A 15,134-nucleotide genomic window follows, 5' to 3' on the forward strand; every position below is an offset into this window, starting at 1 on the left:
AAAATTAAATTTGAAAGTATTTGAACAAGTCCTTTAGAGTTCAGTTTGGGTCATCAGAGCAGAGCTTTCGGAAACGTTGATAATGATCATTATCTTGAGGTGAAACATTTCCCACGTCACGACCTCTAGCAAACAAAATCCTGTTCCTCTAGTCTTTCTCTCTCTCTCATTCACACTGATGCACTGTGGCAGACAGAGCACTGCTGGGGCTGTCATTCTAGAGAGAGGAACCATTATTAAACATGAATTATGGAAGACGTTTATTACATTAGTGAGAGAGGTTTGCTGGTTCTGCTGTAATGGGTGTGTCAGGCCATCTCGGGCTATTCAAACAGTAGCCTTGTATCTATCTTTCTTGCATGACTTGTGATGAATTCTACATTAGTTTAATTTTTCTTTATCCAATGGGGAAAATTTATGAAATGCTAGGTGGAGATTCCAGTCAGGGATTATGAAAAGAAAAGATATAAAAGAAACTGGTCAGTTTATGTCATTTAAAATGACATGACCAGAATGAAAACCACCAAATCATGTCTTAATAGCAAAATAAATAGGGTAGTCATTCTACATACTTCCCAATGAATAACTTTACAGTGTGCACATTCATCATTGAGCCAAATGACCGTCTCTGTAATAATGAAAGGAGGAGCATGGGAGTTTATTCATTTGGAATTGAAATAAAAGTCAAGACACTGTGGATGCGACTAAACTCGGTGCCTTTCTCTTTAAACAAAACCAACAAGTGAAACCAGCAGATGATTCAAATTAGAAGAAACACATTTGTTTATGTCATCTCAGGCACAAGAACATCAAATTATCCATTGTGTACCCATTGTAACAAATCTGCTCTTTAGACAAAGGCAGAGAGTGTGATGGTGACACGTGCACTCACCCACTCTTCGTTTGTATTGTGTCGTAGATGGAGAGTGATGGCAACGTTTCCAGGCAACATGACGATAAACAAGAATAATCAGCCTTGTCATTCAGAGCTGAGATCAGTTTATGTCTTGTGTTGTAATATAATCTAATCATCAGGCTTGGATCGGATTATGAAACTGTGTTTTTTCTTACATGCCCCAGTTTAGCTCAGTCATGATTCAACTTTTCCCGATAGTAAAACCGACCCTCATTGAAGAGAAAGACAGGTGTTAAGAGACTTTTTCTTTTATTTAAAAAAAGACCAACACAACCAAAAGCGAACAAAACAATGTGCGTTAACAAGCAGGATGTGGCGCGCATCAAACCTTGTCCATATATACATTTTGCTGTGACGGTGCTTTGCACACTATAGTATGTGCCTTAATCTCACAGTGAAAACAAAAAGTCACAGTAACAGAAAATAAATTATGTAATTTATCACTGAAAAAGAAACAAACGTGTAAGAAACAAAGAGAGCTTCTTTGTAACATGCAGCACTACCCTGCTGCAGTGACTCATACTGTCGCACACACAAGTTTTGATTAAACATAAGTTAAATAACAGCTGTACAATGTAATGGTTAGACTGGCTTAGCTGGAACAAAAACAATACACAGTGGTAGGTGCTGACATACAGTATCACTGTATTTACAGCCATGACAAAAAAATCAAAAACCTCCCCTTATATATATCCATAAATAAATTAAAGAATCTCACACATTACAATTTACAAATGTAAAAAGGCAACAACAGAGGAAACTTCAGAGAGGTTTACAAAATATTTACAGAAATTATTTACAGTTATGATAAATCAATAATCACCTAAAATCCCTGTTTACTTAACTGTCTTCATTTAAAATAGAACATTTTTCTTCATTTTGGTTGACTTCAAATAAATCAGCAGCTTTTTCATTTACAATGTAAACCATTTGTTACTCTCCACACTTACAGTAGATATATGGGTCACAAAAGGACTAAATAAAAATAACATAAGAGTACTTTTTGAGACATTTGAGACATAATGGATGATAAAGACAAATGGCTCTGATATGGGAGCCAAGTGAATGTGTAACTCTTTACGCAGGAGAAGAGAGGGCCGCGGTATAACCATAAAGGCCATAACTGGCTAGGGCTAAAGCTCTAACATTAACTACCACAGAAACTGGTTTGGAAGGTAATGGGGTCAGTAAGGCATTTATGTACATCCAATAAACTTTGCTACATTACCAGTGTGGATGGAAGGCACACATAAGTGTTAAGACAGTGTAGGTCAGGCTTTTCAAGTTGAACTTGCAGAACTTGTTACTTCTGTTAGGTGTACATACTGAGGGATGTGTTGGTGGCAAAGTAAGACATTTTTCAGATAACTTCAAATGAGTCAAGGCTCTGGCTGCTGAAACCATGCATTAGTCCTTCAGTTTGAAACCATTTTGTGGTCTGACTAAATGGCTTCCTGCAGTTCTGCTGTGTTTTGTCATACTCAAGGTTGTTTCTTCTTTTTTTCAGTTGATTGATTGATTTTCAGTTTTTTCAGTGCTGAGGTCAGAAGCATAAGACACAAAATGAGGATGGAGGGGCTGTTAAGCAGCAGCAGTAGAAAAAATGGCCTTTGTTGCTTCATTTTGGATCAGAATAAAATCACTTTAAACAAAGCTAGTGTCTTCTTCATCTTTGGGTCACGCAACATCCATATCCTCCATGCTTAGCATTTGCCTCTGCAAAAAGAGTAACATTGAATAAGCAAAGGTGTAAAACGACATACTTACAGTCTATTTTTAGAGACTATATTAACAATAAAGTGGCTTTAAAGTATCAAAGTGAAGATACCTGAGGGTAAACGTAGCCCTCAGAGCTGTTCCTGCAGATGTGTAGCTCATCCTCTGTGGTTTTCTGGTACACTGGATTGTCAAAGTGGATGGTGTTGGTGTTCTTCAAACGCCAGTTTCTCCAAAGCAACACTGCCCCAAAGATCAGCAGGGACATGACCACTGCAGAGCAAAAGAGGAGTTGAAGGTCACTTGGTGAGATCAGGGAAAGTAGTGAAAATGATTGCAGAATACACAGTTTGCATGTGTGAGTGAGTATTCGACAGAGAGCCATGAAGAGCTGAAAATGTGGAACTTACGTATTGGCAACACGACGTAGAGAGCAATAGGGTGGGATGAAGGGGCTTCTTTGGGAAAGGCTGCCAATCTGTTACCTGAAAAAACAGAGAATACAGTGTTTTCTTTATATAATTCCTTAAAGTTAGATGAGAAGATCAATGCCATTCTTGTCTGTATGATAAATACTGTATGAAGCCACTGCCAAAAGATGGTTAGCTTAGCTTAGCAAACAGTGGAGAATCCAGGAAGTCACTACATCAAGCCAAGAAAATGTCCCACACAAAACCACAACTTGTCGTTGTTACACTCTCAATGAGACATTACATTTTAATTTGTGAGCTTTAGAGGTGCTGACAGGCTGATATTGTTTGGACAGATAGTTCCCCCCTGTTTTCAGTTAAGCTAACCGGTTGTTGGCTATTTGCCTACTGTACATATATGAGAGTGGCATTAGCAAGAAAGTGAATAGGCGTATTTGCCAAAATGTTAAAATATTCTTTTATTATTTATTATGTAATGTACAGTAACACTTTAATTTAAAGCAGTTCAATGATCATTTCACTGGCCCTAAAGTAATCACTTCTGATGCTGGGAAGTGTCGGTTTATGTGAGGAACATAGTTTGTCAACAGTTTAACCACAATTTGAAATCCTTATGCTAAGTAAAATAAACTGCAGGTAACCATAACAACAATACGTATGCCTCACAGTACATTGTACCAGTTACCTCACTGGTGAATCCATCAATTATGGATTACCTGGCTACAAACAATCTTCAAATAAGACTACAGCTGTGCTAGCTACTCTTTGAGACTGTACTCAGGTACAGTGATGCTTTGAGCTAAATGCTTAGGTCACAATGCTAACATTCAACATATAAAAAACACATTAGACGTATTTGAAACCACCTACTATACTAGCAGTATATAGCCTAATTTGGGCAAAATGTAGCATATAGTATGCAGCATGCAAACAAAAGCAAAATAGGCAGTACTCTCTGCCGAAAATACTAGAATAGTGTAATGATTTGGAAAAACATCTACTTCGCCTACTGTGTCCCACAATGCAAAGTGCTGGAATGGTCACAACAACCAGTCATTGTTGAAATAGCAGACAGCAATATGTTTACTTCCGCTTTCCAAAACTGGAAACCTAAGCCTGTCCTAGCATATTGCATAATAAATCGATTTAACAGTTTCAAACTGCACACTATAAAAAACGTTCATCTGGAGTATGTAGTAGGTGGTTTTGAATACAGTCAGAGTCATCGCTCAAGCCACGCCGCTAGCATGGATAAAAACACATTCAACTCCGCTTCCCTTTTTACCATTGATATGTGGCCAGAGAATAAGGTCGATGAAGCACTCAAATTCTTGAATTTTTGCACATATTTTGTAATCAGCAGTTATCCAGAACCCCTTCCCAGTGGTGTAGGTATACGCAGTATACCAACTAAAAAAGCTCCAGGCTTTCCATATACCCACTTAAAAATGCCCAATGACACACAACAACATACTTTCCATTATATTTTTTTATATATTTTGAATTGTCATCTGTGTTTTTCTTATTCACATAGGCTAAATAAAGGTATTTCCACCGTAAATTGATGCATTAAATGATGTCGTTGAACTTCCCTGTGGGAGGACACCCAGACCTCCCACTATGATATGGCCTCCCCTCCCCCAAAGGCAGATTCTGGCCAATATATGTATACCCACTACAATACATTAGACTACACCACAGTCCCTTCCTGTACCTTGAGCAGTGGCGGCAGGCTCCTCTGTGCTCTGCTGGCTAGACGAGGTAGTTGTGAGTTTTTCGGTAGCTCTGGCGGTTGTAGTTGTAGTAGTGGTGGGGACAGGCAGCCTGGGTGGAGGAGGCTTGGTGGAAGCTTTGGGCGTGAGCGGTGCATCAGTTTTGTTTTCGGCAGGTGGGGCAACTGAGACTGCTGAAAAAAAAAAAAAAAAAAAAAAAAAAAAAATATATATATATATATATATATATATATATATATATATATATATATATATATATTACTTTCATGATTTGATGTTAAATTTTCGTTTATCTGTAGTGCCATGTGCAGGGGACACCTACCTGTCATACATTTCCTCATGTCAGCTCCCATGGCCATGTGGTCAGGACAGGCGCAGGTGTATTTAGGAGAGTGCTGGTTGACCAGAGGGGCAGGGAGGCACAGAAACTCACATCCTCCATTCATACTGTTACTCTCTCTGCACCAGTTTGTACCTAAAGAGAGAAAGTTGGGTACAAGAAGCATTAGAGATCATTATATGGACTTAACTGTTTGTTTGTTTGTTTGTTACGATAGCTTTCAAGGTCGAGGGATGTTTCTGTACCAATTGGCTGCTTGAGGTTGTGGTACACTACGATGTCCTCTGGCTGGGCCAGGTCCGTTGCCAGCTGAGTGATGTCTTTCCCCGTCAGGCGGTTGGCACTAAAAACAGCACTGTTGGTCATGTCTGTCCAAAACACTTTCTCCTGTTTTAAAGAGAAATGCAATAATATTATTTAACCACATTACTTTATTTAATTCATCATTTGCTAGTTTCCAAAAAACACAAATGGATTAATGATATGATTAATAAGCAGCACCATTGATGCAAACTTATAGGGAATGTAGTGCACACTCAGCTCTGGCTTTATACTTCTAAACCATTTTAGCCGGATAATGCTCACCACGTATGAACTGGATAAATTAATTGTGTTTTAAGATTAATAAACCAGGGAGGGATACATTTCATTTCAGTTGAGAATTATATTTATATGATATTAATATGGTAGACCTTCCTTTCCTTTGAATTATTTTGTCATTTGAGGCAGATCACATATTAACGTCAGCAGACTTAAACACTTTTAACCTCCACTGACTTAATTTCCATTAGGAGATACATTGACTTCGTCACTAACCTCAAAGACAGTCAAAGAGAGGGGGTGGGAGAGCTTTTCCTCGCTGAAAATGAGGCTGTGTCGTGTCCCCCCGTTCACATCAATGCTGGACAGAGTGTGCATCTTGGAGTCCACCCAGTAGAGACGCTGGTTGACCATGTCTGTCCACAGGGAGCAGGAAACACACCAAGACATATTATAAATATTTGACTGGTTAATATAACTGTGTGCTCATTATGCAGTTTGAATAGAAGTTATTGGTTTCTAATCAATGCATCCATGACATTCTGCTTACCCAGGGTGATGCCATTGGGCCACACAATGTTATCTGTTACCAAGGCAACGCGATCCGCTCCATTCAACCCACTCTTCTCTATCTTGGCCTCCTCACCCCAGTCTGTCCAGTACATAAAGCTAAAGAGGACACAGAATAGAAAATTGAGAACAAAAAGCTCCAGTTGATCCAAAACTTAAAAAATACATTTCAGCAATTTCACTAATCAGCACCCTTTCTGAAACTTTCACTTACTTATTTACAGGGTCGACTGTGATGGCTCTTGGCTTCTCCAGGTTATTTGTGATCAGGGTCTTCCTCTTGCTGCCATCTGTCGTTGCCACAGAGATAGTCTTCAAAACGCTGTCAGTCCAGTAGATGTTGCCATGGATCCAATCCACCGCAATGCCCTCTGGGGCCTCAATCCCACTGCCAATTACTACAGTGTGGTAAGAGGAGTTACCGGCCACGTCTATCTTGGAGCTGTCGGGAAGCAAACAAGCGTGGAGAGTTTCACTTTAGAGACAGATATCGCTTTCAAATCAAATACAGTTATAGATACAGGCTTTCTGGTGCAGCACTTAATGATCAGATCTTACTTAAACCAGAGGTCTCCCCTCTACTACACCATCCTTGACAGAGACACAGAAACAGATCAATAAAGTTTCAGAGTCTTTCTAACCTGTAGATTATCTTCAGAGATTGGTCAGACCAGAAGATCATCTTGTTAGGCATGTCAATGTCTAAAGCCACCACGTTCTTCAGCTGGGGGATCAGACGGACGTACTCTTTGCGGTCCACCGTCATCGTCCTCACATCGTGTCTATTGGTGAAGTAGAGGGTGGGTACAGTGCCTGGAGGACACAGAAGAGAAAGGGAAAAAAATTCAGATGGCACTACAAACCTTAGGTCATGCAAATCTGTCAATTGTCAGATGACACTACTCTTGAGTAAGTATACTGAGTAAGGACAGGCTTTCTTTCAAACATTACCTGATTCAGCCTTGCATGTCTTGCTCACAGGGTTGATCTCGTAGCCCTTCTCACAATCACACTTGTAGCTGCCGGGCAGGTTGATGCAGATCTGACTGCAAGTGTCCGGCTCAGCACATTCATCAATGTCTGCAGGTGGAGGAGCAGAAGGTCATGGGGCAAATAAAGTCATGTTTCTAATTCACTGTTTTCTTAAAATACATGTCCATAATCCAAAACTGATCACAGCTGACATCTAAAATAGACTCAATTTGAACAGACTCCATCTTCTCACCTTTACAGGTTTTATTGTCCAACTGCAGGCTGTATCCAGCAGGGCAGGAGCAGTTGTAGCCAACCTTCAGGTCGTTGCAGGAATGGGAGCATCCACCATTTCCAGTCAAACACTCATTGTTGTCTGTGGGGACGCAGATACACAGAGCTTACACAGTATTCATGACAACAATTTTCCTATTGGTAGCTCAAGTCGACAGTGAACTAGCTCATTCAAACCACAAACTATCTAGGCCACTCAGCCGAGGCTGCTTGGCTAGCTGTTCCAATCATAATTTCCAGACTAATGTGGTTTCACGTTTTCTTTTTCTAAAATGGAGACTGAGTGTATACCCAAACTTTGATACACTTCCTGGTCTGTCGGGTGGATAGTAAAATAAGACCTCACTTACTGCACTCTTTGACAGGTTCATCGGACCAGTCCCTGCAGTCTTTCTGTTTGTCGCACACTTTCTCCATGCTGATACACTCCCCGCTGCGACACTTGAACTCAGTGGGGCCTTCACACAGATTTACTGTGAAGAAGAACAAGAGAGTGAGAATTGATCTATGATTTAATGGTATGAGACTGCTTTGCAAAGACATTACGAATTTTCCATGGGTCTTAAGGAGAATATGTTAGCATCTGTATTTGGGCTGGCACGATATCAGATTTTCACTACACCATTATCGTGGCCAAAATAATTCAGTCACCTATGTGGCAGCCAATCTCATCACTGAGGTCCAAGCAGTTGGGCTCTTTGTCACATTGGTGGCTGCCATGGATACAGGCACCGTCATTACACTGGAACTCATCTGGGCGACAAGTAGGACGACCTAGAAAAAGAAGACAAATGGATAAACACAAGGGAAAGAGACAATGAAATGAGACCGAGAGAAATGGGAAAAGGAATAAAATTACATAGAATAAGGAGAAAATCCTCGCTGACATGATTTGATGGGGATCTTGTGTCAGTATTGATGATTGCCCTGGATGGCAACAGGACATTATGTATGCTCAAGCATGAATATGCTTACACCTGTTAGGCTCAGTTTTCTATTAAAGTAAAAAACTAAATATGAGTCAGAGAAGATTTATCAGAGGGAAAAGGGTTTACAGAAGAGAACACTCCATGAAAGCCAACTCACTGCAGTTGACCTCATCTGATCGATCCTGGCAGTCACTGCTTCCGTCACACCTCCAGATGCTGTGGATACACTCCCCATTTTCACACTGGAAGTCGTGGACGCCGCAGTGCACAGCTGTCTTAACCGGCTGTCGTCCCACACAGTTCTGCGGCCACTCGTCCGACCCATCGGCACAGTCCTTGTCTCCATCGCAGCTCCACAGGGCCGGCACACACACTGAGTTGTTACACTGAAAGGAGCGAGAGCTGCAGCTAGGTTTGGGGCAAGAAGCCTCATCTGAGCCGTCTGAACAGTCGTTGTCGCCGTCGCAAACGTAGGTGGGGGATACACACTGGCCGTTGGCGCAGCTAAACTCGCCAGCTCTGCATTGTTTGGCGGCTGTGGTGAGGCAGCAGAGGGAGAAGAGAGGCGTTAATGTGATGTTAAGGCTAGAAATGGATCAGATGTGAAATTCACATCAAAAACAACAGTGGAATTATTTTATTGTTATAATAATTTGTTTTCAAATACCAAATTTACCAACATTATCTGTATATCAGGATTTTTTATCATTTGTTTGTGTGTTTCTTTTGCTGCAACATGTGAAATAAATGTATTTAATTCTGCAAACACTCCTATCTGCTGCAGTGGGACTATCTTGCACCTTATTTCAACTTCCTTATTTCCTCACTTTATTTGTAATTATTTGTCTCAATGCACTTAGTAGTAACTATTCATACATAGTGAATTAATATCTATATTATATAGTAAATGCTCATAATGTATGGGGCTCAGTCCGTAAGGACTTGGCTTCGTAACCAGAGGGTTGCCTGGTCAAGTCCCTGAGCGGACCAAGTACGGGTGTGGACTGGTAGCTGGAGAGGCCTGTTCACCTCCTGGGCACTGCTGAGGTACCCTTAAGCAAGGCACCAAACCCCCAACTGCTCGGGGCACCTTTAATGGGTAACCTGCATGCATTAGGTCCCGTTTGTGCATTTTTGCTTGTGTGTAATGTAACAACAGAGTGTAAAAATGTAATTTCCAAATCATCATCATTAAAGGTATGTATTCTTCTTCTTTACTTATCTACACTATGTATCTGTTATTGTACTTTGTTTTGCTGCTGTGACACTTCCATGTCATTATGCAGGATCAATAAGGTGTATCTTATCTTATCTTAATTTAACTATAGATTTAACTATAGGACACCGTACTTCTGTAAGCAAAATCGGGAAGTCAAATTTTTTTTTGGGCTACTAAGTTTTTATTGTTTGTGATATTTAAGTATGTTATAAAAAGGGTGAAATAATTATGTATAAAACTTACTGCAGTTTTTCTCATCAGCTCCGTTGTCACATTCATCTTTGCCGTCACAGTGCCAGCCTCCTGGTATACACTGGTTGGTGGGAGCGCCGCAGTTGTACTCTGACTGCAGACACGTTTTGGTTGCTGAGGACAGAAACAGGAAGTATGAGTGAAATGATCTCATGTATTAACAAAGAGTTAACTGTCCATAAAGTTAAAGTATATTGTAAAACTGAAAAATAATTTACTTAATAAATCATTTACAGTTGCGCCATTGTTGTGTTTCTGCTTTACACGATTTTATGTTATGAGAAGGTCAAGAAAATGGTTTCTGTGCTTGATTTTTTTCACATTTTGTATTAATAAGTGTAACAATTAGTTGATTAATCTTTTAGTAAATTGACATTCTTTTTAATGAAATCAATTGACTATTCTGAATTGTTTATTAAATAAAAAATTCCCATGACCTGTTGGTTCCAGCTTCTCAAATGTGCATTTGTGATGCTTTTCTTTGTCATATAGCAAATTAAAAGTCTTTTTTGGAATTGTTGGTCAGATAAAACAAGCAATTCAAATCAGACGTCACCTTGGGCTCTGGGAAATTATAGGCATTATTACTACCATTATATACTATTATAGTCTAAACGATTGATTTAGAAAATCAAGGGCAGGTTAATGGATAGTGAAAATAATCCCTAGTTTCAGTCCTATTCACATGTATTACATTTTTTCTTTATTTTCAAGGTAGATGAAAGTCACACATCTTCAATAATAAACTAACTTACTGCATGTTGCAGGCAGTTCATCAGTTCCATCACCACAGTCGTCAGTTCCATCACAAATCCACCTCCTGGTAATGCACCTCTCATTTCCACACTTGAACTGAGTGGAGCTGCATGTGACGGCTGCATCTGTAAGCAATAAAAAATGAATTCAGTGTGACTGAAAAACGGGTTTCATTGTGAGGTTAATATTTAACTGAAAATTACACACAAAAGTTACTATTGAAGGCCACTGACATTCAGATAACTGGGAAAACCACACCTACTATTTGCTTAACTCGGAAGAAAATTCCAAATTAAGATAACAACACTGACTAATAACACTATAATGTGAAGTATCTGGCTCCCCCATGACACACACACACACACACACACACACACACACACACACACACACACACACACACACACACACACACACACACACACACACACACACACACGCGCGCACACCCTAATACTTTTGGACATAAAAGTCCATATTAAATAAGAGATAGATAGAAAAGAAAAGAAATAAGAGGAAGAGACAGATTTAAAAATCTTTATTAGATATACAAATATGGGTTTCATTTGATGTTGCAGCTTTTGTAGGAATCTCCACTCATCACTAATCTGCATCTTATCTTCTCCTATAGGTGTTCACTCAGACGTAGCAACCATTCATGCCACTGCAATGTAAAGCAGTTTTAACCCGACCACACGCCTTGGGTGGTTCGACACATTTCCGGTAGGGAACAGGGCTCAAACGCCTCTTTTTGTCACGTCAGTGGCAGTAGCTTCACTACTCATCTTGAAATTTCGAAAGTGGTACGACCTTATATTAATCCCGGTTTATTTTGGCAGATGTCTTGCCCCGAGATGATCACACCTCAATGAACCCGCCAGTGTTCCACGCCAGTGTTGCGCCATGTGAAACCAACAAAGGTCATTCACAATCAAGTGTGTGCCATCCTCCATCACCTCTGCACTGCCAGTCTCTCCTGTGACCTGGAGGCTGGGGACATGAAAGACTATGCCTTTAAGACAATAGCATGGGAGGAGTTGAACAATCACACCACCAGTTGCTGATTGGTCCCAGAGTGACATTCCTCACAACAGCATCTCCACGGTGACCCACAGTCAAGAGGCGTAGACTAAATACAAGGAAGTCATCTGAGTGTGTCATTGAGTGATGACAGGTAAAAAAGGCACAGTAAAGGTCTGATGGAGTAATGATGATTCAGGAAATTGTGAAATAAGGAGAGGATGCTTTCTCAATACTGGGCTTGCCACTGAGAGTCACCTCCCTCCTACTTTGAACATTTAAAAACTGAAGTGAGAAATTGACTGAAACTCAACTTTGGTTATACTTGGAAACAACAAACTAAAATATCTGTCCTTCAAATTTCTCAACAACCGTTGATCCAATCAACTTCAGACCTGACTGGTGTATTGCGGAGGAGTGTGAAGTTCTTTGGATAAGCAGTTCTCGAGAAAGCTGCAAGCAGCAATAACAGAGGCCAAGCAAAACCAAACCAAAACAAACAAGTATGTTTTGAACGGGCACTGCAGTAGTTAAGTTGATGGGCTTCACTGATTAGGGGAAAACGTTGGCTGAGCTTGAGAGGCTCTTCCTGTGTACCCCATGCGCTCACTCTTTCAGGGAAACCACAAACACACACAAACACTCACACACATGTGTGCATTCCAGGAATACAGTTTTCAAAGCACACTCCAGCTGTTCCTGAAGACATGCGGTGACACATGTACAATAAAAAACATTCTCCGCGAACCTCACTCACTTTCCCTTTATGAGAATCGTTCATTCATTCCGGTTGCAGGAGAGGAAGCAAAAGTAACTGACCTACAAAAAGCTGCAAACCTGTCACGCACAGCTGAGAAAGCCAAGTTCAAAAAGTACTGCAACTGCATCTTAATTAAAACAGTGGAACAAGCTACTGTACGTGCTTCTTACATTTACAGCTACAGACAGAGAACTGACTACAATACCGCAAATTTCAGTAAACAGACCTGTTTGAACAGTATCTCCAGCAGAGTGCATCAATTGCTTCTGCAGAGAAGCTGAATCTTTCAGATGCTATTTATATCCACAGTGTGAACCTGACAACCAGCAAACCACCAAGTCATAACACCACCATGTAAGGCCATTCGAGTACCACCTCAAACACACACCAGACTCTAATTCATATCAGCTCTAATTCACTTCAAAATGGATGAAAACTCATACTTGTTTGACAGCAGAAACTGGTTGAACTACTGGCAGATACTCACAAGAGGTTAGACAAGTCGTCATCACAACGCTGCATGACAACAATCCCCCTTTGTGACCACATGAAACTTTGTACACTAACAATGCATTCCTGTCTTTTGTGGCACATACATGTAGTACACATACACTAAAAACCTGCACATCAGGGTGTGTTCATTGACCCCAACGTGCACCTAGCAGTTAATAAATAACCAGGATGCATGTGCATCAGAAGACACTTCAGTCCGTACTGTCTTAATAATCTATAGCTGCACTATATTGAGATGAATTTACTGAGGTAATGACTTAATATTACTATAGCCTAAGTATTGTGGTTAAATTAAGTTTGATTCATCAGGTGTATCAAACTGCTGCACATTTCTTCTGTAACTTTCACTTGATATCAGTATTTTATTCCTGCAGATTTCAGTGAATGGGCAACACCAGGCCTTGATTGTAAAGCATGATGCTCCAAAGGTGTTTCTAAATGATTGATGGATAAAGTGTTGTCTCTGTGAGTCTAAAAGTTTAGTCTCCTAGAAATCTGCTTTTTAAAACCTCTTCTTTAATACAGGCAGTACATGGCTATGCCTCATTTCAGGAGTATGCTAAACACAAAGTGAATACATTAAACAAACCCGAGCCTGACCTTTAAACAAATTAAAAGAAAGTGCACATGAATATTCCCCTCTAAAACACACACACACGCATGTATGCACGCCACCAGATCTGATGACTGGAAATCAGGGCCATGAACTGGAGAAAAAAATATTACATTTTAATCTGAAAAGTTTTTGAAGGAGAGTTGAGATTATCGGAGATTACTAGCAGAATGGGCCTTTAAGGCATATTTTTGGCCTTAAAGGGCATTAGGTTCACTTCTTCACTAATCATGTTATTTGTATGAAAATAAATAAAAATCCATTTATGGCCAAACTGTGGGACTAAAATTAAAGAGGCTTTTCATATGTTATTATTTATTCTTATAGTGTCAGTGAAGTATTATTATTGTATATATAACTCACCACTTCTTAATATGATTCTTATGTTATAGCAGAATATACTCCTCAGAGAAGCCAACACGGAGCACATCTAAAGCATATTTTTTTATTTGGCTCTCTCTTGATATTGTATGTTATTCTCTCTCTTAAACAGGGTTGTACCTACACTCAAAACCTAAAAATGCTTATTTTTATATTGTCTTTTATTTATATTTTTTCTCCCCCAGTAAAACACCTTGTGATCTCTGTGTACCATATAAATAAAGTTTGCTTGGTGATAAAGCTATTTTTCTTTTCTTTTTTGCTTCAGAGTGGTGTCTTATAAATCGGCTGTGAACATTTATGTACAGTATGACGCTCAAAATATTATTAATTAATTCACAGTAATCCATATAGCCTTAGTAAAACCTTTGGACGCTATTTTCTCTGGCATGACGTGGTATATTACTGTCTAGGGATAAGTTGAACACACACACACACACACACACACACACACACACACATCTTGGATACACTTGTACAGTTAAAAGTAAACATTCAGATTTTTCCAGCATCTAATTTCCTCCAGCGTGCTGCAGAGGATGCATAATCGCTAGTGTTTTAGCCGCACCCTTTCTCTTTGACAACCGCCTGTTTCTGCGTTTGTTCCGCCCACCTGAAACTTGAAACGGACCGGCAGCACGGAAGGACGTGATTGGCTTTTTAGTTGCATTCTAGAACGATACGAACCAATCAAAGCGCGGTCCGTAAATTTCATTCATTCTACATTGTAAACTACACTGTTGTTATCGCATACACTATGTAATATCCGTGTCCTTATTGTAGGCCTATTAAGTCGTGGAATATGGTTGATATTTAGTAAAAAAGGTACTTCACAGAAATCACATTTCTTACCTGCTTGAGGCGAACAATGAATCAGCATCAACAGACAGCAACATATGGACAGCCCGGTGAGTCCCTTCCACATCCCAAACATGTCCTGTCCTCCTTATTTGTCCTTACTTGACAGCTAAAGTAGAGCCAGATATGGAGTACACCACAGGATCTGTGCGTAAAAAGGCTCTGGATCAGATGGAGAGGGCAGAGAGCAGACTCACGCCGCGGCTGTGCGTAACAGGCGAGTGCCAGCAAAATAGTTAGGAGTCCTAGTCACATCTGACGATTTTCTATGATGCTGACACGAGGGCGGTGCTAGAGCAGTGGTGTGATGTTTAAAAGTAG

General features: G+C 40.1%; 1 protein-coding gene across 2 annotated transcripts; it reads right to left on the reverse strand.

Moving 5' to 3' along the window:
• Nucleotides 1-1,148: 1,148 nt before the first annotated feature.
• Nucleotides 1,149-15,054, reverse strand: ldlrb (low density lipoprotein receptor b). 2 transcript variants are annotated; one of them, XM_039809453.1, is made up of 18 exons: nt 14,808-15,054; nt 10,668-10,793; nt 9,904-10,026; nt 8,599-8,976; nt 8,164-8,286; nt 7,863-7,985; nt 7,472-7,594; nt 7,198-7,326; nt 6,888-7,059; nt 6,461-6,688; nt 6,227-6,345; nt 5,953-6,092; nt 5,382-5,523; nt 5,119-5,271; nt 4,778-4,966; nt 3,043-3,117; nt 2,745-2,905; nt 1,149-2,632 (listed from the first exon to the last, which is right to left on the reverse strand). In XM_039809453.1, exons 1-18 carry the CDS (start codon nt 14,887-14,889, stop codon nt 2,594-2,596), a joined length of 2,625 nt encoding a protein of 874 aa, XP_039665387.1. In that variant the 5' UTR covers nt 14,890-15,054; the 3' UTR covers nt 1,149-2,593. The 2 variants fall into 2 exon arrangements, with proteins under 2 accessions (XP_039665387.1, XP_039665378.1); XM_039809444.1 differs by having other exon boundaries at nt 4,778-4,969; nt 14,808-15,053.
• Nucleotides 15,055-15,134: the final 80 nt, after the last annotated feature.

This window comes from Perca fluviatilis, chromosome 1, assembly GCF_010015445.1.
Source record: "Perca fluviatilis chromosome 1, GENO_Pfluv_1.0, whole genome shotgun sequence".
NCBI classification, from domain to species: Eukaryota; Metazoa; Chordata; class Actinopteri; order Perciformes; family Percidae; genus Perca; species Perca fluviatilis.

Coding starts and splice junctions, on each gene's coding strand:
- ldlrb (XM_039809444.1), bottom strand. CDS start 14,889: ATGTTTGGGATGTGGAAGGGACTCACCGGGCTGTCCATATGTTGCTGT. Junction 10,794..14,807: donor TCATTGTTCGCCTCAAGCAG/GTAAGAAATGTG, acceptor TATTGCTTACAG/ATGCAGCCGTCACATGCAGC. Junction 6,689..6,887: donor TCTCTGAAGATAATCTACAG/GTTAGAAAGACT, acceptor GCTTCCCGACAG/CTCCAAGATAGACGTGGCCG.